Raw genomic sequence first — 24287 nt, 5'->3', positions numbered from 1 at the left:
GTCATCTCATCGAAGCTAATAACCTGCTTTCCTGTCCTGTCAAAAATATTTGTACCCTAGTTACATATAATACATATAATGCTAGTTAAGCCAGCGATAAGAAGAGACTTCTTTATATTTTTGTTGCTGTTATTTATTCTGTGTCCCAGTATGAGCTCGTGCGTTTACATGCCTAGTTTCTCACACATTTCAAGACAGAAAATAAACATTTTATTCTTTTGACAAAGAAAGCATAGTATTATGACATGCTTGTCATTAGAAATATGAGTTGCTCATGGAATAAAATCTGCTTTTTACTTGCTAGAGATGGTGAAGGTGCAGCCCTCTAATATAATGACTTTTATTCAACATTGAAATAGCCATTGACAGAAGAAAGAATTGAAACACTTTGGAAATGAACTGTAATTTAATCTATGGCTGTTACAAAAACAATCAATTCATTGTGCCCACAAAAATGAGTGCTTTTGTTTTATTACCTATTATGGTATTGCTGTTTCATGGCTAGTTTATCTTTCCTTGTATATTCTCTGTACATACCACTTCAGTGTTTTTCCGTTTGAATTCAGCTTTGAAAAGTATTTGTGATGTTCTGATTTGTTTTTTTTCTTCTTTTTAAAGTATGCCAGGTATGATTCTCTTCTCTGGATTCTGTGGCTCTAGCAGATGTCAAATATGATTAACTAATTTTCTGCAGGAGGAAACCCAATGTGGTCGCTCAAATTTTTGCAAGATCAGCATGCAAACACTAGCTAATGTCACTCTGTGCAGGGAGCACCCTGTAAATATTAATGTATGTCAGTTTGACTTTTTAGCTCTAAGTGTTATGTAGCTAGGAAGAAATTCTAGTCAAGATTTTGTAGAACTTACTACACAAAAGATCTTATTCTTCCACAAAACAAGATGGTTAATTTCTTTTCTACTGTGTGGATTACACATCCTTCTCACTTTAAATGGTTTCTTTCTCTGATACAGAACAAAATTAATAGTTTCTAGGAGGAGAATATGTAATCTGTATTAAATGAAAACATGAATTAATTTCTGGACATTCTACTTGTGTGCTTTCCACCTTAAATGTAACTTAGGTTAAAGCGGCAGCTTCTTTAGGTGCTGTCTGCTGCTGTGCCAGTGACCCATGGGTCTAACCTTGTCTACGCAATGCCAGAGGAGTGTGGGTCTTTACTCAGACAGGCCCTTCAGTAATGTTTCTCTTGTGTATGTTTCAAAGACATTTTTCAAATCCTAATGCTATTCTTAATTTCTTCATATTGAGGAGCAATTTTGTACTTCCTTAAAGAAGGGGGAAAAAAAAGTCAAGAAATCACCTGTGCGGCTGTATTCCATTTATTTTCCTGATATTTTTTATTCCGTTTCATAACCTCCCCTGATGTTTGTGTCATGTTTAATGGAAATATGAAAACACACTGTGCAAAGATGTCTCGAGAGTATGATTATCCTAGATTTTGATGATGATGAAGTCATTCTTGCCATTGATTACTGTGTTTATCTCTCTATACATATTCTAAGGTTATGATTGTGTGACAGGAGTGGTTTAAGAGGGTCAGAAACTCAGTGGACAAACATATGGAGAGACTGAATGGGAGAATACTGGTGTTGCAGCTATCGCTGATCAGAAAATAATGACTGTTCTTCAGTCTTGTAATGTATCTTAGTTTCTGCTTCTGTGAGTGACTGTATTATGTTCCACAGGGATTCATTACTCAGGGTTGTCAGTACCTTTTGCATTATATGGGTTGAATTTAGTGCTTATAAAAATAAGCACATAATAAACCTAGCTATGGTGGTGTCAGTATTTTTGTTTGCATTTCCTAACCTACTTGATGAGCTGACTGCTAGAGCTTTAGGTTAATACCTGTATCCCTTTGCTATCTCTTGGAAGTCTGGTCAGGGCTGCAGCTATTCAAATGCTTCTCGAGCACCACCTCTTCATTCCAAGCCTTGTTTCTGCCCTAGAGTATAGAAACTCATATGTGTGGCTTTCTTGAGATTGATCTTTCTACTCTGGTTCATTTTGGAGGCTGACACATTTTTTTTTTCTCCATCAGTCAAAATGACCCAGCATTTATATTCAGGATCATTCTGCCAAAGCCCTTTGAAAGCACATTGAATTAGATCCTTTCTCTTTCCTAGAGGGCTTTTTGGTTTATTCCGTCATCAGGCAATCTGCCAACTTCAGTATCAATTCTTGTCTGTTACATTAGCCCATGTGGCTTTTGATGATTTAGACATGCGAGGGAGACTTTTAAATGTGGTGTTTGTCAATGTTACTTCCGTTCAGATTAGTGAAACGTTAACTTTGTTTTTCTGTAGTTGGGGAGTATTTATTTCTACTGCTATTTCTCATCCTGCTCAGGAAGAACTAGCCTCAACTGCTCTGTTCGGTTTTGTGAAGCAGACGTTATAGTTACCTTGATCCTTGCTCTCTGTTCTTGCTTTTCCAGTTACTTATCCTTAAGGGCTTTTAACCTTTCTCCTGTTGATTAGGGCAGGCCCTGTTGGAAACTCTACAATGTGAGATGTCCCTTCTTGAAAGGAAAGGAAGGATCTGGTGGTGCTTGACTCACAGAATAATTCTACATTGGTTTTAAGAGTCACTTAAAGGAAAGCGCCACAAGACTGTTTACTACAAAAGCAGAAAATACAATCTGAGTGCAGAACAGTGGCAAATAATTTGAATGTGCTGTGGCAGCAGTCCTAACATAGAAAAGAAAAGAAAATCTGCTGATAGAAAGAAGGTCAGAACTCGTAGTTTATGAGTGGCTCTATTTCACACATAATCTGACATTTTTTAATTGACTAAAACCACGTAAACACACGAGCAATAATAATGTTTCTTCAAAACCAGCTAAAACTATATCCTTACAATAGATACAGTAGGAATTCAGTAATTCACTTCAATGTTTTTCTCTATCAAACCATTACAAGAAAAGTTGGTTTTGTGAAAATAACTCTGGACTAGGACGTAAAAGATGCAATTTCTGTTCCTGTTTCAGACAGTTTACTCGGTGACCTTTAGACAAAATGTTTTCCCTCTGCTACCATTTTCATTCCGTGAAAATAGGATGATGCCTTGTTTATCCCATGCATTGCCCGTCTTTCTAAATTATAGTGTTCAGGATATGGCCTGTTATTGTCTTAGTAGTATATGAGGTCAGTTTATGTATTGTTGTTATATAAAAATATTACAGAAAATCTTCAGTTTTCTTCTCTGGAACGCCCTAGGTCCAATTCTACACTCTTCAGTAAATATCCCTGGTGGTTACTAAGGTTTGCAAAGCATTCTTCACTTTTTGCTAACCTGATTGTCATTAGTGTTCTTTTTATCTTTTACTTTCTCCCACATGGGGTGCTTAGAGTCATTGCCTTTTCTATACAGTATCATAATTTGGTGCATGGTGTGCTATTTGACTATACAGGATATTAGGATTTCACAGAGGAGTTTTCTCAATGTCATTCTCTGATGGTGTTATTTTCATCTTTCTTCTCATTTTTACAGTCCTTTGCTAGTAAAATAGAGAACTTACGGAATATCATTGGAATGCACACAAACACAGCACCAAGTACCCCATGTTTGACAACAGATTAATTTACGATTATTCCCATTTTAACCTTCACCACTGCAAAAAGTGCTGCTATTCATAGTCCAGTTTTGCAAGTCGGTCTGTGTTTGCTCATATATTGTATCCTGAGCACTAATGACTGGAATGTAAAGACTGCATTTTAACTTCCACATAAAGAGTGAATTCAGTCTTATTTTGAATCTCTTGAAATGACCCCATATTGAGGGACAGCTGGAAGTGCTTAGAATGTACTACGCAAGCAAGCTGATGACAGGCCCAGTTCATTTAAAAATTTTAATGGACAAGAATTGATACGGGTTGCAGAATTTTAAAAGGTTTTGTTTCCAGCACTATGAAATTAATTGGTCCAAACCCGCAGTATGCTTTTGCAGTACTTGGCGTGCTGCAGTGCCCCGAGCTCCGGTGTGAACCGAAATCGGGTTTTATGTTATCAAATTACGAATGGAGACCGGTTTGTCCAATAGAGTTGAATCACAATGTTTTGAGATGCAGCTAATCTAATTACATTTTTATTGACATCTCCTTTCTTTTTGCTCTCTAAACTTTCTAGTGAGCCATAGAGGAAGGATTAAAAATAAACTGAGCAATGTGACTTGTCAAAAGCGATTCCATAAAAATTGGAACTTTCCAAACATTCTAATATATCAAAATGTGCTGTAGCAATTACATCTCTCTGATATTCAATGCTGTATTATATTTTAAGTTGATCATTAAGAAGTCTTTTGCTTTCTTTTCTCTTTCGATGATTTTGAAATGAAAAGAAAACCTTTGTGATAAAATACAGGTTTTATCAGAATACGTCACGCTCCTCTCGCCTCTGTAGTGCAGCCACAAAAGTTGCTGTAATCTGCAAGGTTTGCCCCAGAATCAGAGAGGTCAGGAATAAAGTGGGGTGGCTGCTTAGTCTTCTTCCAAGTGGCATAAAAACGACTGTAGAGGCAGCGGGTCTAAGTATATGTTTGAATTCAGTTATTTGATTAGAGATTATAAGAGAGTCTTAATGGTAATAGAATCTGGCCTTAGGCGCGCTGCGTTTTGCGTCCCTCGTAGCCAGCAGTAGTGACTGGGGCAGAGAGTCCCCCGGCTGCGCTGCGCCACGGTTAACGAGCCCGCCAGCGAGGCTGCGCGGCGCTGGGCGGCCGCTCGAGCCTCGTTCCGTAGATGTTGGAGCTCCTTTGGTGTGTGCTCCTGCTTGGACAGGGTTCTAGCAAAGGAAGCTTCTTCTGGGTTGTTTTGTTTTTGTGTGAGTCTTGTGGGTTTTTTAAACATAAACTCAGCAATAGTTCAAAGCATCCCTGGGGGCTTTGTTGCATGCAGAGGTTTGCTGGATCCAGCCATTGCTGATGGGAAGCTTCTGCTGAAACCAGTGGAAATTCAGATTAAGTGTGGTCAGAAATTTGCTCGGGTTACATTGGATAGGCTATAAAACAAATAGCGATTTTGACCTTACTCATCAAGTACTGAAGTGCATACTGACGTGTTTTGCAGAGTTAGTCCTCTGTACCTTTGAGAGTGAAATTACTGTAGTTAAGGCCATTCACCTTTTCCTTTTACCTCCGAGGTAAACTGGCTTGCAAAAATAATATGCTAGAGAAGTCCCTGATGTTCTTAGATGTTACTTCTGCAGTTCAGGGCTTCTGTAGCCTCCAAGGCTGACATCTCTTCAGCCTGATAAGGGCTAGTGTTTTTGTGATGAGCAAGGGCTTAATTTCCAACTAATTTTCATTACTTGGCTCAGGTTATTTTGGGCTTCTCTGCCTCAGTGATCTAGGCATCCCACCCAGCTCTGAAAGTGCAATACATTTCGTCAGAGAATGTTAATCTGGACTAACTCTTAAGTTGAAAAACTGTCGTGTAGTAAAACCTAGACAAATGTATTTGTGCCTAGTGAATCCACTGGTGGAGGAGAGAACACAGCGTGCCGTCTAACGGGAAAACAGGCTGTTCAGCAGCACTCTGCATAAGGAAGTAACTTCATGTTTATAGAATTGATTTAATTGAAATCTAATTTGTTCCTCGTATAGGGAAAGAAAGTAAGTTTATTTTCTGTCTTCTGTACTCATTGTACCAATGCCATCCCCTCCCTTCCTCCGCTAGACTGCGTTAATCGGAGCCTGACTAGTGCAAAAAGGAGGAAAATGAGTAGTTGTGTCCTATGTTAAGGAAACTGCATAATATTTTAAAGTACATTTTTAAGGGATAGTACTACACCTTCTTTCTTTGCATTTGCTGTAATTTCCTCTTTAGTTTTCAATACAAGAAAGCTATTGTTTTGAAGTTAAAAACACTTTCTCTCTGTCTTAAAGTATGGGGCAGAGGCAACATCTGCATGCCTTGTCTGTCCAAGTGGGTTCACTGAACTTCCATGTTCATAAAGGGAAGGTGATTAGGAGTTAGGCTTGAGTGAAAATTGTTTTTTTTCCTGACACTTCAATATGCTAATCATTTGAGCTGAATTTATGCTATCAGCAAAATAATCTTCACCTCTACTTACCCTGTAGCTTGCTGATGTAATCTAGTTTTTGGGTGGTATCTTGACTTACTGCAGGAGTAGTGATTCAGCTGCACTCTTTCAATATATATAGATTTTTCATGGATTTTGTATATGGCGCAATTTCCATTATTAACCTGCAGTTAAATACTTCTTGAATGAAATCTGATTTTCAGAATGTTACCTTAATTGCCTTGTCTAAAGTTAAGGATGTATGTTGATTTAATTTGACATTTTTTCCCTCGTACCTTCTTGAATGTATGTTTGTGCTGCACAGAAGCAACTCTGCTTTTAAATTAATTTTTCCAGTTGGTCTATAATGTATAACTCCAGTAACTTCTACTTTTCTGCAATCTTTCTGATACTAAATTACTTCCCACCAGATAGTTTTCATAAAATAAGTGTACAAGTATTTACTATAAAGATAAATTGTAGTGTATATAGTGTGTATTTGTGTATATATGTCTGTATATACAGCATGCCTATGTGTATCTTTGTATAAGGTATAAATATGTCTTCATACCATTCATACCATTACATTCATACCATACTCCTTGCCATCTTTACAGTCTGTATGTTATGTGTACCTAAAACTATAACCAACTGTGATAATTTCGATTGCATGAAATCTGTGGGGTGAGCCTTGAATACTTTGTCTTGGTTTCCAGTTATATCTTTTGTAAGTTCTTCGTGTGATTGCTGAATTGCAATATGTACTTTCTGTTCTCTAAGGAATGGCACAGCCCACGAACAAATCGATTTAAAAAAATAAGATTTCATGAAACCTAGATGATGTTATAACAAATAGATCAGCCAAGGGCATACTAAGGTACATCACCTTACTAATAAAAGAAACAAATAATTTCTGTGGAGTAGGGCTCCTGGGCCACAGAACAGTATTTTATTAAGGTAACAGTAAAATGGAACAAATGAATGCATAGGCATGGATTATATCCCTGAATGCCAGTGGAAAGTTCTTACATGCACATGCCTTCTAAGAATTACTTACTTACAATGTATTTAGATGTCAGGGCTAAGAACGGGAGAACTCGTAGCAAATAGTTGTCAATCTTGGTGCAGCTGTGAATTATAAAGCAAATTTAATGATCTAATTACCCCACATAGTTATAAGAAATAACACAATTCATTTATGTATTTTCATTTCATGCAAACTGTTAATTCACTGTAGTGTAACGCAAAAGCCCAAGTTTGGTACTGTTAGTTTTTAACAAAATATACTCCTTTTTTTATGACGGACTGTAACTGATAGTACTTTCCATTGACTGCAAAGTGTGTCTTGGCCAGCAGGTTTCACTGACTCGGATGCATGGTTTCGGGAGAGCACTGAAAAAAGTTGGCTCATCTCACATTAATTGGAATTTTAATGGAAGCAATTTTTTTCTTCATGATTTTTAGATATTTCTAAATATTAAAAATGAGACAATACTGTTTGAATGAGGTTATCATTTTCTTTTCAGTCTGAAGAGTTTCTTTGTGTTGAAAAAGGCCTCTTGTTTTTAAAGGGTTTTGAGTAAACCTGTTGAGACACTGGGAGGGAGATAGCAAGGATCCTGGTTTTCATTGCAAATTTAATTTTGCTGATTTTTGCATGCAGTCATTAATTTTTTTCAACTGAAGTTGCGAGATCTTAATCCTTTTTCATCCTTTAAAATAAAATAAAGAATCACTAGGTTTTTCTTTACCCCAGTAGCCTCTGAAGTGGGATATCAAAATGTGATGTAGGGTCTTTCTCCTTCCCCAGAAAATACCCAAACCGGAGGGATTAGAGACTTGGTAGTTTCTGAACAAGTATGTCCTGTAAAATGTAAGTTGTGTGACAATCCTTAGAGGAGAACCAGAAGGAGGGAGAAGCAAAATCAACCTAAGGGACCACAGAAGTAGAAGACAGGGAGATGTGAATAAAATAGAGATTCCCTGAGATAAAACCTGTTAGAATAGGGAAATGTAAGAATTTCCTGTTAATTAGACTTTTACACAAGGACACTGAACTGGAAATTGTTCCTTAGATTAATTCAGTGGCTAGAAAGTGCCAGAGTTTAAACGCAGGTTCCTAATTTGTGAAGGCCAAATTCACTGTGCTTTCTTGGGATGTATTTTTTTTCTGGGGACGGAACAGTGCATTCACTGTTCCGTGCTTTGCTCGTCGTTGATACGGTGCTGCATGGTGTGTGTATTCACCATTCTGGATCTGGAGCCTTGCTTTGAGTGAGCAGCTCTGTCTGTGCTGCCTTGCCCCGGCTGTCAGGGCAGGTCTGTGCCAGGATGGAATCAGGCAACAGCCGTGGAACAAGTCATGTCAGAGAAGAGAGACACAAAATGGGTCCAGCTTCTACTGCTCATATTTTAAAAGTGTTCCACTACTTTACTGGAGAGAAAAATCCATAATTTATACTAACAATTTAATATAAAGATATATAAAGAATCAGACTTTTGAGGCCTGAGGAAATTATAGCAATGCATGTCAGACATTCTTAGAAGACACTTGATACAGTTTTGGAGTTTAAATGTTACTGCACTTCTTTATAACATGTTCCCATAGTACTGATGGACTGCTTTGTAATAATCTCTGGTAGCTGCTTCCCTCTTGGGAAGGGATAAAATAACATAGGTATACCTGACAGCTGGAAATACCAGATTTTTTGTTTGTTTTCTTTCCTTCTGCTGGAATACTGTGATTTGTTGGGCCAAAGTTGAAAATTATCTCTTTTCCTGGCAAGATACTTACTTTTCAAGACTCTCTTTTTTTCTGTTGTAACTATGGGGTAAATGCAAGCATTTATTTTGCTAGCATTTGGTCTTAAATAGACAAGGAATGAGAAGTGAAGGAAAAAGAGAGATTTATTTCTCTGACACTTTGCAGGAGCTTTTTTTATTCTTACCAGCTTCGGGCCGTCAGAATGTTACGTCTTCTCAGATACTGCACGTAATGAGTATGAATATTAGATCATAACCATATCTGAGAACTGTTTGCTTATTCCCCTGTTTATACTCACATAATAATGGTGAGGGAGTGCAAAGCAGGTTTTCAAGGGACAGCAAAATTAAGTGCTTGGGATTTTGGCTTGGCTTAAGCACAGGCATTGAGCAGAAAAATAACATTTTCCCTCTTACAGATATCCTTCAGGTGTCAGTTCTGCAGGATCCTGTTTTTATTACATCAGTCACAAGCAGCTTAAGGCTTCCAAAAACATAGTCACAGACAGATGTTGAGCCTGTCTGGGGATTAGAAATGTCCTCTTCCATTAAGTATAAATTAACTTAATCACCAGGTATGAAAGATAAGCAGCATAAACATCATTCCCTGAAGCTTTCATTAAAATTAAAATTCTATTTAGAACTAGGCTCGTATTTTCTATGACTTGATCCCCCCTTCAAAGAGATTATATCTGCTGTAAGTTTTTACAGTGACAGTGACAGAAATTAATGTATTTGGGGCAGTGATGTTCTCTATAATTTAACTTCTGCTGCAGTCATCTTTTAACAGGAGAGATGATTGGCTTATTTTTAAGTAATAATTGCTGTCTAGTCTCTGAAAAACTTAGAAAGCAATAAAACTGCCTAGCACCCAGTTGCCACAAAATGAAAGCATAAAGCCACATGACTTAACAGCAGTGTAATCATCAGTAGTGTTATTTTGTGTATGTAGAATTCACCTGCTTTAATAGGAGGATTACTGCTGATGAAATGCAATGGCACTGCTGCTTTCTACTCCGTTGGATGACAGGCTAAAGCTCCTTTTCTGCCTTAGCATAATCATGACTGCTTTCTAAGAATAATTTCCACATCGGAAGAAATACCACGGGGCTTAGGTTTTTTCTGTTCTACTATAAGACACTTGGTGGTCTCATTTAATGTTGGTTTCAATATATTATCAGGCTTTACGACTGGTTTGTCTTTGCAGTATCCTGTATTACTGTTTTTAAGGCACACTTTTCTAAAGAAACAAAGGAAACTCTGCAGAAATAATGAGGCACGTAAGTACCTTAAAAGCGAATGTGAACACAAATAAATCTACTAGGAACAATAAAAGCTACCTCCATAAAGAATAAACTATTGGGGACCATATTTAATGATCTTTGTTCTATAATAATTTTTTGCTACATTTGCTACAGTGGAACAAAGTCCATCGATGAAGGTTTTACATTGCTTATACATTATTTCATTACAGTAATGCTGTATTTTCTGCAGCACTCAAATAGATGACAGGTAATAGCATAAGCTAACATTGCTTCTGTTACATTATAAGTAATAAATCCTTAGCTAATGCAGACTGATATTGCCATTATTCTTAAAAAGAGAAAGTTGGAAGTAAAGAATCTCAATTAATAATTAGGAAATAACTGGTTTTTTCAGCACACTGCACCTGAGACTCCTCAAATGCATTTTTTCACTTTCATGATTTAAACTATGTGTCAAGGAGTGCTATAGAAATAAACACAGAGGTCAAGTGCAACTATTACGTCCAGCTGGATGTTCATCCCAGGTGTGCAGTATCTGCTTTGTTTCTCTAAAGAATGGCTCTCCTTACAGATTCCTGTAATTGCCTAGTAAGGTAGGAGTTTAACAAAACTAGATTTAATCACAGTATCACCAGTGAACATTCACAGTGTTCAGATATCAGATTTGAAATGGTTTATTGGATTGAGCTTAGTTTATTGTACAAGGCAATTAACACAGCCTTTCTGACTTCTGATTTGTGTAACAGGCTTGTTGAAAACCTAAACGATTCTTTTCACAGAATTAGAATCACAGAATCTTTAAGGTTGGAAAAGACCTTCAAGATCATCAAGTCCAACTGTTAACCCAACACCACCACGCCCACTAAACCATGTCCCGAAGCGCCACGTCCACACTTTTTTTGAACACACCCAATGATGGTGACTCCACCACTTCCCTGGGCAGCCTCTTCCAATGCTTGACCATTCTCTCAGTGAAGAAATTTTTCCTAATATCAAATCTAAACCTCCCCTGGCGCAACTTGAGGCCATTTCCTCTCATCCTATCACTAGTTACTTGGGAGAAGAGACCAACACCCGCGTCGCCACAACCCTCTTTCAGGTAGTTGTAGAGAGCGATGAGGTCTCCCCTCAGCCTCCTCTTCTCCAGACTAAACACCCCCAGTTCCCTCAGCTGCTCCTCATAAGACTTAAGACTTTTCATACATGCTGCTTTTTAAAACACCCTAAAATTAAGCCTTTTCTGATCTGGAAGATACTAAGATCACAGGCACCTAAATTGTCTAGGGGAGTACTTTTTTCAAAGGACAGTGGAGCAAATCCTCACTTACTAATCAGGGCAGATAAAAGCCATTCCAAACTATGGAGAATTCCTCAAATAAGTGAGTGACTCAATCTTTGGGCTTCTCAGGTTTCTCTGAACCAGTGGTTTCTCTGGCTGGGTCATCTTCTGAACTCTTTCCATGGCTGTGTTGTCAAGGGAAGGATGGAAATCTCTCTTGTTCCGTATGCTCTGGTATTTTATGGATGGCTGGAACAGTGTTAGCTGTTGCCCATATTGTGATTTTTTTTTTTTTTAATGAAGTTTACTTATATTATGGAGTATTGGAAGCTATTATTTCTGTAGTATTCTCCATATAAAAGTAGACAACAGCATCTTGAATTGTATTATCTAGGAGTGAACAGAAATGACCATATTTTGTAAGCTGCTAGTGGAAAGTTGAGCACAATGTGCCTCTGCACTGTCTCCTGTTTCAGAAATTCCGCTGAGCAATGCACGATTCAGACAGGAAAGGCTCTGTACAACTTCTATGAAACGGAAGTGTTAGTCCATGAATAGTACTTGTTGATAATTGCAGTAAGTGTGTGAGTGCTTGTGTGGCTATGGCATGTGTTTCCTAGTACAAACTGCATTTCTTCCTAAACAAAATGTGTAGGACAGCACTTCAGCTTGTTTTAGGTTTTGGGTTTGACGTGGAGACTTTAGTCGTCTTTGCATATGATATGAAAAGGTCAGTAATATTCTCATCCATTGCTTTGTCCTTGGTGTGGAGCAAGTCAGGATCCATACTAAGTTTCTACATCTTGGAAACACTCATTAACAATGTGTTAAGGCGGCAAACTTTCAGAGTCTCCTGTTTTCTTTCAAAAGCTATTTAATCTTTCATGAGAAGTGTTTATTTTTATAATGAATCCACCCAATCTGAAGAGGCAGCTAAACATCCTTCTCAGAAAGGGGACTGATGTCTGTGGAGCTTAGAGTATCATACGTGGTAAACAAATAACACTCGTGGGACAGAAAATGGGAAGCCTGCGACTAGCAGACGCTGTGCGTGAGAGCTGCTGTGATTGTTGATGATAGACTGCAGGGGTTTCGATTTAACTTTTTCAAGAATCTGATAAATGATCTTGTTTTTGTTAAGCAAACGACAAGGCTATGGAGTACACTTTGAATTTCTCCCTGGATTCACCTAAAATGTGTTTGCCAACTCGGAAAAAACTTCGTGTGCTCCGTTTCTTTCACCTTTCCAGAGTGAATACGATGGTGAAGGCTTGGTGAAGGTGCGGGCAAAGTTAGGCAATGCCCACGATGAGGTTAAAATCTAAGTGAGGTGACTTAACCGCTTTACTTCTCTAACTGAGATATGGATTCTTCTTTCCTAGAGAGAGATGGAAGTTGTAACTGCTTTCAGCACTTTCTGCTTCCAGGAGACAGGACAGCTGCTGCGTTTTCCAAATGTATTTTGTGTGATGTGAAGTTAGTTGTCTGCCAACAACATGGTGATTATCAATCCTTATTTTTAATGTGTTTGATTCTGCTGTTTGAAATATGGACTTTTTACCAGGGTTGCTTTGACTGCCTCAAAGCATTCTTGAAGTGTTGAATAAACTATATGTAAGAGCAATAATGTTTCTAACGTAACTTCAAAAATCTCTTACTCTATGGGGTTTAATATTCTTGTAATACTTCTATCTTTGTGTAACTTTATTTGGAAAGGAGGAAATGCTAGAGCTATTGATGTTTTTTACTTTGCCAGAGGGTGAAGAGGAGATGAATATTCAGTTTCTCCAAAGAAAACCCGCAAGTGGCCGGTACAAAACAAAAGATGCTGATTATTCACACAACATGCAGCCAAACTATGAAACTTCTTGCTATCACCTCCTGTGAGTGCTGGAAGTCTCTGTGTGTTAATAGAAGCAATGGGATTAGTTCATAAAAGAAAATTCATGAACAGTTGATAATGCAAAGGCACTGACTGTTTCCTAAATGATTTACTTCTGTGAATGAGCACGCAAACGTCTTCGTACCTACACGCTCCAGTAACAAACACCTATCTGTTTCTTGGGAGGTCCATATACTGTGGTGATAAATGGGTGGATGGATGGATTTGTCATGCAAAATATTCTCTGCTTTTAGCTATGTTAACATAGTCCTTGCTCAGGGGAGAGGCTCAGCTGTGAGAATAATTACAGCTTCAGAATCCAGAGCACAATATTTTCTTTATTAGGTAAGCAGTTGTCAGCTGGTATAAAAATTGCTTAATTTTTACTTCTAGCAATGCCCTAAATGTTAAATATATCAAATGAGCATTCTTAGAAATATTATTGTTGCAATTCTTGCCCAATTTTACTCTGAACTTGACAGCTAAATTTTATGTACAATTATACAAAATGTTGTGAATTTTGAAGCCTTTAATTAGTAATTGCAAATTTGTTTGTCCCTTAGCAACTTATATTTGCATAGAGATTAAGACTGGTCAGAATGAAAGGGATAAAACATAGGTGGAGGAAACAAACAATAATAAATCAGTAATTGTGTATAAAAGATAAGTAGTCTTAGATGTCATTTCCATAAGCTTCATTAAAATTGAAATTCTTTTTTAAAGATGCAGTTAATATTTTCTCCACAGCTGATCATTTCTAAAGAGAGATCTGTCATGAGCTGCAGAATTAGAGAAATTAATGTATTGAGGTCAGACATTAGTATGTAAATTAAGCATTGCTTTTATTCTGTATGGAAACAGAAGCATTACCTTATATTTGACCTTTCATTCATTTAGCCTGACTCAGCTGTGTCAGTCAAAACAATTAATTCTAAGGAGTAGGTTTAAAGTGCGGGGCTCAGCTTCCTTCTCCTCCCCTTGCGTGTTGGAAATCCCGTGAGAGAGGAGCTAATGGAGGAGACGTGCAAGTTTCTCCTTCTGGAGATTTGTTTCAGCATTTTGGAGTTCCTGAGCCCTTCCCCACAACTCCACTGCAGCGCTCCTCCACAGACCTTTTGCAAGGTTTTCAGGGAGACTAGGGCCAAACGTGAGAACCCTGTTGTACCCAGAGTCCCGAGGTGAAGCCCTGACCAGCACAGTGTGTAAGATGTTTCATGGAAGTCACTTTCTGGAGTAAGAAAGAACTGGATGGTAAATACGCGTGGGAGTTTTCAGCAACGCTTTGCATCTGACAGGTAACATTACAAAAATGGTACTTCTGTACTTTCCAATTGCCTGAGGAGTTAATGGTAGAAACGGAGGTGAAAATCCCCCTTAGTCTTCACTGTTGCTGGACTTTGAGCTGTGTTTCTGCTTTTTGTAGCTGTACTGCCAGTGCTTACACCGCTCTTTGATTGCATGACCCTTGGGGGAGTTGCGTCATCCGACTCGCCCTTATGGCGTGGTGAAAGCAGATGGCAGCGAAACGCAGAAGGAGATGTAATGGTGCATCGCAAGTGAGTGTCATTTATCTAGCGCTAGGGCAGAAAATGTGTTGTGCAGTGTTTCCTTGCAAAAATGTGCAGATCACAGTAAAATTCTGGTTTTATAGAGTCTGGCTGTAATATACCTACCTAGGCGGTTTTTCTTAATTAGTCGTGTTGAGACCACATTGAGATTAGGTGCATACAAGTGTGTTGAATAAATCTACAGAAAATAAACTTTTACTGAAGTACTGTCAGTGGTAACAGTGGAGAATTACACTCTGACTATAGTCAGAGTAAATGCTTGCAGTTAAGGTGAGCTTGCAGAATAGGCAGGTCTATGTATCAGTTCAGTTTTACAGATCCGGACAAGCTCTTGTGCAGGTTTGTTTTGGAAAGTCGTTAGTTTTATTAAAGGTGCAAAATAGAACTTTCACTTTAAATTATATGATCAAATTAATTAAGGTCTTTTGCATTAGAAAAGGAAACTTAAGGAAATCTTCGTGGCGGGGAGCCAAGAATGAAAACAAATCATTAAACTTTATAAAAGCAATAACCTTTAAAAGCAAATTGAGAAGTATATTATCTTTTTTCACTTAATAGATGTACAAGATTTGGCAATAAAGATTAGAATTAAGCTTTCTTGTTCTGATTTTAAAAATTTATAGACTTTCCCAATGTATAAGTGGAAAGGAATGAGACATACAGCAGCATAAAAGCTGGTTTTATTTAGAAAATACTTTTCTAATAGGAAATATGGTTTCAAGAGCTATTTCAGTAAAAGTTTGAAATGGGAAGGTGGTTTTGCGTTTTTATTCATGACCTCAAAGGAAGTTGTAGGCTTTTCTCCATAGAAAGGAGGGGAAGAAGGAAATTCTAGGTGGTAATTTAGAGCCTCTGCTTTATTATATTTAACAATATTTTTTTCTTTGGCCATAATACTGTTTTTTTTCCGTTAACACAATTTTCTATGGCCCTAATACAAACCAAACACAATCCCATTGAATAATTTGACTGTATTCATTCATACAATCAGAGAGACAGAATCTTCTGTGGCTACCAGCAGTAACGTGTCTCTGGAGTATTTGTTTACCACTATGGTTTGGGTTTTCTTTTCGTGATCATTTCACATTTCTTTTGAGGATGAAGGTTGGAAAAAACCTCTTTTAAAGTACTGTACTTCCTCAGCAGTTCCAGGGACTGTTACTTCAGCGGGAAGGAAGGAAGTACGGATTTGCGGGTGAAGCCTGCGCCGAGGGCTCTCGTTCCACAAGCCAAACCTCTGTCGCAGTAAGGTGGAGGGGCAGCACACTGAAGAGCACGGGGGCTATAATTTATGTCTCTGAAGCTGATGCCTTTAACAGTCTCTTCAGGATTTTCTGTAAAACAATGAAATCTAATGAAATTTCCCCAGCTCTGCTTGCATCTTTTGAAGTAAAGCTTTATATTTTTTGAACTGAGAACACGAATGATGAATGAATAATGTACAATCCAAAACACTCTTGAATTTACAATGAGGAAGGGTTCAGGGCTTCCAGGTGTCATTAAAACGAGAGTTATGTTACAAACAACACAACCTTCTCTCCTACTGAGTACAAGGTTTCACATTTGGTCAAGGTCTAGTTCAACTGGCTGAAGATTTGCATGTTAAAATTCATGAACAGACCTTTTAAGATTATAAATAGAAACCTGCATGCTTATTGTTTCTTGGCTGTAGACACTCTTGCTCTTTTGGCAGCCAGAGGGTACTCAATGGCAGTGAAACCGCCGTCCAATTTTAGATGAGAAGGAACAAAACCAATAATTTATTACTTTAAGGTTTACTTAACTAATGACAAAAATAACGTTATTTTTCTGCTTTGCTATCTGCAGCAAAGAGGAACATTATCAAAGCACTACCTAAGATTTGTATTTATTTTTTGAAGACTTTTTAGAGTCTTTTATCTCACAAGTGATCACATTCAACGTCGGTGAATAGAAGTGTGGATGCAAGAGAAGTACCATTATTTTTAAATTTTGTAACAATAGTCTTAGAAGAACAGATGCTTTGTGAATCGCAGCGTGACAGTCCCATCTGAGCAGCAGTGGCCTGGCAGTTACCAGTACTTTAACACCAAAAGAGGCTGAACACGGATGCTTTTTACAAAGAACTGTTGCAACATCTGCTAACGTTCAAAGTTCGCCTAAATAAACTTGGAGGTTTGCATTTGGTGCAGGGAGAAGTCTCCAGCCTCGGTTCCGCGTTGAGCAGTTGCATCGGTGGTTACGGTTTGGGCAGGTGCCGCAGCGGATGGTGAGCTGCTGCCATTTGAAGGTAAATCTGGAGGTGTGAATGAGTTCAGAGCCCAGATTCAACGGGGTTGAAAACTTGGCCCCAAAAATGTCTTTTAGAAATACATACCGCAATTTAGTTCATACTAAATTTTTTGTGTGTGTGATTCTTACTTTTTTTTCCTGTAAGGGCCCTTTGTCTTACAATTGCCATACATTTATTTTCATCATACCTCTCGCTAGAAGTTAAAAGTATAACTTTGAAGTATTCTCTACTGAAAGCGGACACAGTGGCAATGGATTAATGTCTTTCAGGGAAACTTAAGAGGAGAGGCTAAAAATCCCGTGGGGATATTTCTTATGGATGACTGACTAAAGGATGGTTGTATGAGGGCTAAGGAGATCTGCTGCCTTTTGGAATTGAAGTCAGAAAGTACAGATTTACCGTAGATTTGAATTAATCACTTTTACAGTGCTGTGGGTGAATAATAACTATGTTGATTGTTATCCTCTGCTGCAACAGAACTTTCTGAAGGACACTAAATCTGCTGAGTAACACAAAAAAACCTATGCGGTAAAAGCACGAATTTTTTTAGTACCTAGTGTGAATTATACTTATTCTTGATGATAGGTACTTAGAGAAATGACTGGGGAAAAAAATGAAAACCTGCATATGCTTAGTGGGTGCCACATAATTACCATCAGCTATCAGACTTTCTGAACTTAGGAGGATAGCAATCTTGAATTTTATATAGATATGTCAAGCATAGAGAAAAAGTAAAAATATGTCATGCTGAATAAACATGTAACATTTATTTCAGAACATCATTACCTTGATCAGCTTTATTCAGGGATTTGGCAACAACAATGAAGATGAAATAATGTATTTTGACAGTATGCACAGAGGATTTGAAGAAAAAATAATGGGATTGCCCAGAAATTGTCTCTGAGTAGTGCCTGTATGCATTTATGTGAACCGTATTGCTTCTTGAATGTATTGTTAGAATTTCTTCTTTGCAAATATATCTTACTGTGCTTTTTGTACCTTACTTATCAGGGAAAGTAAAAGTTTCTAATCATTATTGGAAAATAAGTTTAAATATCATTAGATTATTACAATCTCAAAGCATTTCCCATGAAATATTCCATGAAATTTCATGAAACTTGGGTTTTTTTCTACATACCTGTATTTGTCCAATGCTGATAACACTAACGTGCAGTTACTATCTGGTGTTTCCTCGTCTATGTGGAAGAAGTTAGCCTCTTACCTTTTGTGAGGTTGTAAAGACCTTTTGAAAGGAATACGGATATTCTACAGCGTCACAACAAATCTACCTCAAAGAAAAACAATTTCTGTGTTTGGGAGGGCGTTGAAATGTTTGGCTTTTAATGTTTAACTATGTGGATTAAAAAAAAAAAAATCTTCTGCCTTTTACAAAAAATTAACTCAGTGGGGCCCAATTTGTTGAGAATTTTTTGTTACCTCAGCTTTATTAAGTGCTCTAAGGAGTATTACTGGTTAGGACAAGGAAAAGTAAGAAGGGAAGGAAAAAAACCCTTTAAAAAACTTAAAAAAAAAAAAAAAATATTATGAGGGAAAAATACTGTTCCAGATCAGCGATGCAGAAAGGAGCAACACAGTTTGATGTCCATCCTGGCCTTCTGTTATTAAAGATAAACTAAATGCCTTTATCAATGAATGCACTATAAATATTTTTGAAGGATCGCAAGGGAATCATGCAGGCATACCTTGATCAAGATTTTCAGAAGTAACTACCTGTCAGCGTTTCAATTTTGGAATGTTTTATATGAGATAAATTTAAGGGAACATGGTTTTCAGAAAATGCTGAGAAGTCATATGGAAAATGTAATGTCTTACATTGTCATAATTTTGAGGTCCTAAAGTCACCCATCTTTTTAAAAAAAATACTAATTTTTAGAATCTTCCATCTGTTTCTGCAGCTTGGGCAGTGCCCAGAAAACACGCGGCTAGAACTTGTTGCATTTTAATACCTGCATAGCAAATCACTGACCTCTTCCTAGGATACAACAGCCAAAGAGCCACATGAAAAGAACTGCACTGGCTCGGGGCGACCGTGCGGTGTTGCAGTGACCAGGCACCCACTCTTACCTTCTTGGGGTGGTAAACTCAATATTTTGGTAACGGAGCGGTTTAGTATAAAACAAAATTTCAAAATTTACAGAAAAATGATATGATTGTGCCCAGCTCCTGGTCGTTTCAAGGGGAGTTACGAGTTAACGGTAGCTCCCACAATTAACCTGGTAATGGTGCAGCATCTCTTTGTCAGTTGTATTTATAGGCATTATTTTTGGCATCAGAGAGTGGTCTGCTTGTTATCCTTTTAAACACTCCTATAAACATGGTTTCTGCTTTAGGGAGCCTTAGTATTTGTTCTTGATTTTTCATTACTGTAAAAAGCTCATAAAATAATATTTTGTAATATAAAAAAAATCCGGAAAGACAGCATATTGAATCTTGTAAGAATAAGGTTAACATAAGATATAATTATTTTGTGTGCTACAGGTGTCAGACTTTGGAGCATGTGCCAGAAGCAAGCGAAGAGCTGTTGGACGCAGGACCGGCAGACAGACCGGAGCAGGGTACCACCAGGAGCCCGGAGGCTGGCCTCCCCTCCCTTTGTCTCAAGCAAGTGTTTCCCAAGTACGCGAAGCAGTTTAACTATCTGCGGCTTGTGGACAGAGTGGCTGCGTTGTTTATCCGATTTCTTGGTGTAAAAGGGACAACAAAGTTGGGGCCAACAGGCTTCCGAACATTTATAAGGTTAGTAAGGTGAAGGTTTCTGTGGACATGGCTTAAGGTGTAGCTGAGAACTTAGAAGCTCCCAAGCCCATGGGGCAGCACTTAAGCTTAGCTTAAGCTTCGTTTAATAAAAGCAGGCCCTACCAGTGGCACACTTTTAGCTTGTAGGTTTAGTGATGCCTTCTAAAGGAACTTTTCCCTATAAGTTCCATTGAACTATTGCCTATTTTTTTATAAAATAGATACATTTTTATCATTCCAAGCTCCCAAAATACCTGGCCCATGAAACTGTGTCTAGTAGGAACCCGGGTCTTTATTCTGCAGCAGATCAGCGATACTTTGGGAGATAGTATTTGCAGTCTTAGTCGACAAGTCAGCTTGTCCTAGTAAAGCGTAGGAATACCATTGTGAAAAAATGACAACCGAAATTGGGTCACTCGAGGTCCAATTCTGCTGGCTGTGGGGACACAGCCGCCTGCCCCAGGCCCCAGGAAGGGGTTTCCAAATGCCAGTTGCTGATGCGTTGTGCACGAAGGATTTGCATTGTGAAATTGCACCTTGCAATGGCAAGGAACTCAATTTATTTTTTCACATACTTTTTATTTGTGAGAGTTTTTTCATTGTTTTTTATGGATATATCTGTTCTAGTCATGGTACAAATATCTCATTTCTGTCTTTCATTGACAATGACAAAAGAAATCAGCAGCAGCAGCAGCAGATGTACTCTTAAAATACAGATCCTGTTTCTGTGCAGATGCATTTAGCATTCAGGAATGAATATAAACAATTTGATTTATACAAATTATGATATATAGAAAACGACTGAAGGCATCTGCTCTATCCACAGACCAGTACAGGATTGTTTCCAGTTCTGTATTTTCTATTGTTTAGTCCAGCCTTAATTTGGCACTTGTCAGAGGAACACAGAATAAATGCCAACATTTTCTTTTAAGAATATTAAAATAAATTGCCGTATCTCAATGAAGTCATGTTTGCAGTTTCCTAATGCATGTTAAATTAAACTTTTTAATATTGGCAAATATTTTGTTTATTTTTTCACCAGAGGATCTATACCAACTCTGTGGCCCTTTTTCTCAAAGGCTGTCATTACTACTCATTTCAGAAATAAGGTCATGTTTCTAAGATGTGTGCTGTATCACTTTTGAAGAATAAAATGGTACACAATTGTGATTGGGGAAGGGCAAGTGGTTGCAGAGACTAACCACTCAAATTTTAGCGAATCAAAATCTGTTCCCCTTCAATAATTTCTTCATATTAAAAAATAACTAAAAGGGAAATGCTGAACATGGCTCTAGTCCTTGCTTGGGTGCTGCTGAAGCAAGCAGCTTTGGGACTACTTAGGCCAGACCTTAAGCCTCTGTTTTAAGTGAGCTCTGCTTAGGCTACTAAAGAGTAAGATTCTTTTAAAGTATTTGGATTTTTTGTTTTGTTGGTGGTTTGAGATTTTTTTTTGGTTTGGTTTTGTTGGGGTTTTTTTTTTTTTCCTTTTCTGGCTAGAAATTTTGGCAAGCTCTTTGGCATGTGCACTAGTTCCCGCCAGGCTGCCAGACATCTGGAAATCCTGGACAGATGGCTAATTCTCACACACCGATCAACACTAGACTGCAGGCTCAGACCACACAAGTGTCAGGTCTCCTCCATGTGCTTATCACGAAACGCCCGAGATGCACCCAGGGGTTACCAGTAACGCGCAGGGTAAATCTGTCCGGCGTTCAGGCCTGAAGAATAAGCCTGTGCCCGAGAGCTTTCCCCCAACCCTTTCCCAGAAGGATCAGTCAGTAAATAGGAGTATTTCTCTGTGCAAACTCTGCCTTACGTAGACAGTCTGTGCCGATGTGTGTTGGGCTCCGCAACGTACCAAGTGATTCCGTTCTGTTACGGCCTCAGAAAGAGCCCTAGCGATAGCCTCGGGGGAAGCTGCGCGTAACCATCAACACATATTTCATTATGGTCAACATAAAGCTGTGTGTAACGGTCGACACATATTCCCCCCGCCCTGGTTTGTTGCAAACCCAAAATAAACCAGTTAATCTGTAATCTGACCCGCCGCTTTTTTGCGGCTAGAGATTGACATGAGATGGCACGTGCAAATGGGATGTAGATGCACGCGGCGAAGCGGGACGCTCCTGCCCAGAGCCGCTCTGGCAGAGGTGGTGCCCGCGTGATCTGAACCGGCAGCGGGATGAGGTACATGCAGATGTTCTGCACCTGGGAAATTCGGGGCCTTTTCCGTTTCGATACGTACGCTTGATGAACACTGGTTTGTTTGCTCTGTGCTGTACGTGTTTTGTTAGACTAAGCGTGTTACAGTGGGTGTACACGTATGACATGGGTAAACTTTTCTCCCAGTGTTCTCTCAGTTGCCCTTGCAGAATTTTTCCTGACTTGGAAGTTTGGATGTAATCAGATTTTTTTCTTTATTTTGTCTGTTTTTAACAGAAACTGCAAACTGAGTAACAGCAATTTTTCAATGGCTTCTGTAGATATCTTATATATTGACATCACAAGGAGGTGGAACAGCATGGGAATCGACCACAAAGAATCAGGTAATGCTATTTTGTATTTGAAGACTACAGAAGCTGGTTTTTTGTACTTTTGGTAGCTCAAGCACACCTCAAATATTCAGTAAAAGTAATGGGAACATGGCACGTACATCTGAGGCATGTACACGTGCAACAAATTCTTCTGTTTAGTTCCATCTCATACCTTCTTGACAGTGCAGTTGAGTGGTTGCAAAAATGAATATAAATACTTTCCTATTACACAGTTGCATTTAGAATATTAACCTATTACAAGAAATCTCTCATAATTTAATAAGCAGGCCAGAAGGATCATTCCATCCATGTCTTTGGTTTTCTGTTTAAAATTTGATTACATTGGTTATTTTTTCTGGGTTTATATATAAGCATGAAAATCAGTTTCATCTCCTGAAAAAAACAGATCTCTCTGCCCAAATCCCAACACTATAAATCACAAGAACTGAACAGTCTGAAGTTACAAACTGTCTTCAGTTTACCTGTACTCACGGTAGAGTTTGTCCACATTCACTTCTTGGGCTTCTAAGACAGATTTTTCATAAATTGGTTTCAAAGGAAAACAAACTAATTGAAATGCTAGTGTTTTCTTTCCTGAGTTTGGCTCTTCTCTTCTGCTCACGCTGAAGGTAGGTGTTCTTACATGTAGTTACTTGCCCCACAGTGAGAAATGGTTAGAATAGCTCTGGATCCGCACTGATGACACTGGGGCCCCAGAGCTGACTCTGTACGTGCAGGTTGGCAAGATGACTTTCTGATGTAAATATTTTCTGTGTTGAAGTGTAGAAAAGATTTCTCTCAACGAAAAACCTCTGCAAACCTAATTCTTCTAAATGTTTGAATATATATTATTTTCCTAAGTGGTAGCACACTATTGCTGCAGCATTAAAAGACTTGGCAGTATTAGATACTGGGCATACTACCAGGATGCCCCTTTTCCTGCTATTGAATGCGAGTCGCATTTACGTGTGTACCTGAGGTTGCTAAAGAAAACTACTTGCTTGTGACAGTAGGCAATTACTAAACAGCAACGATGGGTTTCTTCTGTTGATTATATTATGAACTTAGTTTTTTAAAGCAAACATAAACATTTCTGGAATATTATTAAGGTGTTCATATGGTAGACATCACTAGGGCAGCAGAGCATTGCATGAGGAGCCCAGATCTAGTTCTAAAAATCCATACTGTGTACCCCAGCTATAATTTTCAGTCTTTGCTTTAAAAATGCGATATGTTTCCAGTTTTAAGTCTGTTGTTTGTCCAGGATCCCTGTGTATGAGGCAAATATTTGTAAAAATGTGATCTTATGTAAAAATTTGTAGAAGTTTGTCTTCAAGCATTTTTTGTTCAAACGATCAGAGTCTGCCTTCTGTTGTTGTCTTTTCCTGCGTTGTTAGGTTTGCCGGAGATGTGCACTAGCAGGTTTCTAGGCTGTATAGCCTGGGAAACTGCCCTCCGCAAAAAGTAGGAGGTTAATAACAGTAATAGGACGTTCAGTTCTTCAGGCAGAAGACAAGACACTTTTTGGAAAGTTCCAGAATATCTATATTCCCATTCATGCTCAGGAAGGTTTGCAGTTCTCAGTGAAATAATGGAGTGTTTATCTGGCTAAAGAAATCATATTTACATAATGGATTTTTAAAAGCTTCATGAGCATCTGATCCATATACTTTTGATACCTTTTTGTGAGGTGTTTGCGATGAGTTGCTGAGTTTGTTATTGACATTTATGAAGAAAACTTTCTATAATTAGAGAAACAAACAGCCAACCCAGCCTTCAGTAGTGAATTACCTCCCTACCTGCTTTGGTCACATTTTAGATCTGAGACAGTAATCTATCAAGTAGCAGAGTTCAGGGATTATTTTCCTGTTACGTTAGTGGCCTAAATACACCATTTAATATATAACTTAATTTCTAAAATTGCT

At 38.3% G+C, this 24287-nt stretch overlaps 1 protein-coding gene across 1 annotated transcript in view; it reads left to right on the top strand.

Moving 5' to 3' along the window:
- TTLL11 (tubulin tyrosine ligase like 11) overlaps positions 1-24287 on the top strand; it is a gene marked incomplete at both ends in the record, with an annotated part of 51453 nt that overhangs the window by 24605 nt on the left and 2561 nt on the right. Inside the window, 2 exons of the mRNA XM_082009084.1 lie at positions 19571-19828; positions 22268-22374. Of these exons, the coding sequence (XP_081865210.1) occupies positions 19571-19828; positions 22268-22374 (365 nt within the window). The remainder of the gene's footprint in view (positions 1-19570; positions 19829-22267; positions 22375-24287) is intronic.

Source organism: Phaethon aethereus, assembly GCF_964289735.1.
Source record: "Phaethon aethereus genome assembly, chromosome: 20".
Taxonomy (NCBI): Eukaryota; Metazoa; Chordata; class Aves; order Phaethontiformes; family Phaethontidae; genus Phaethon; species Phaethon aethereus.
The sequence above is the reverse complement of the archived record's forward strand: the minus strand, read 5'-3'. Positions and strand labels throughout refer to the sequence as shown.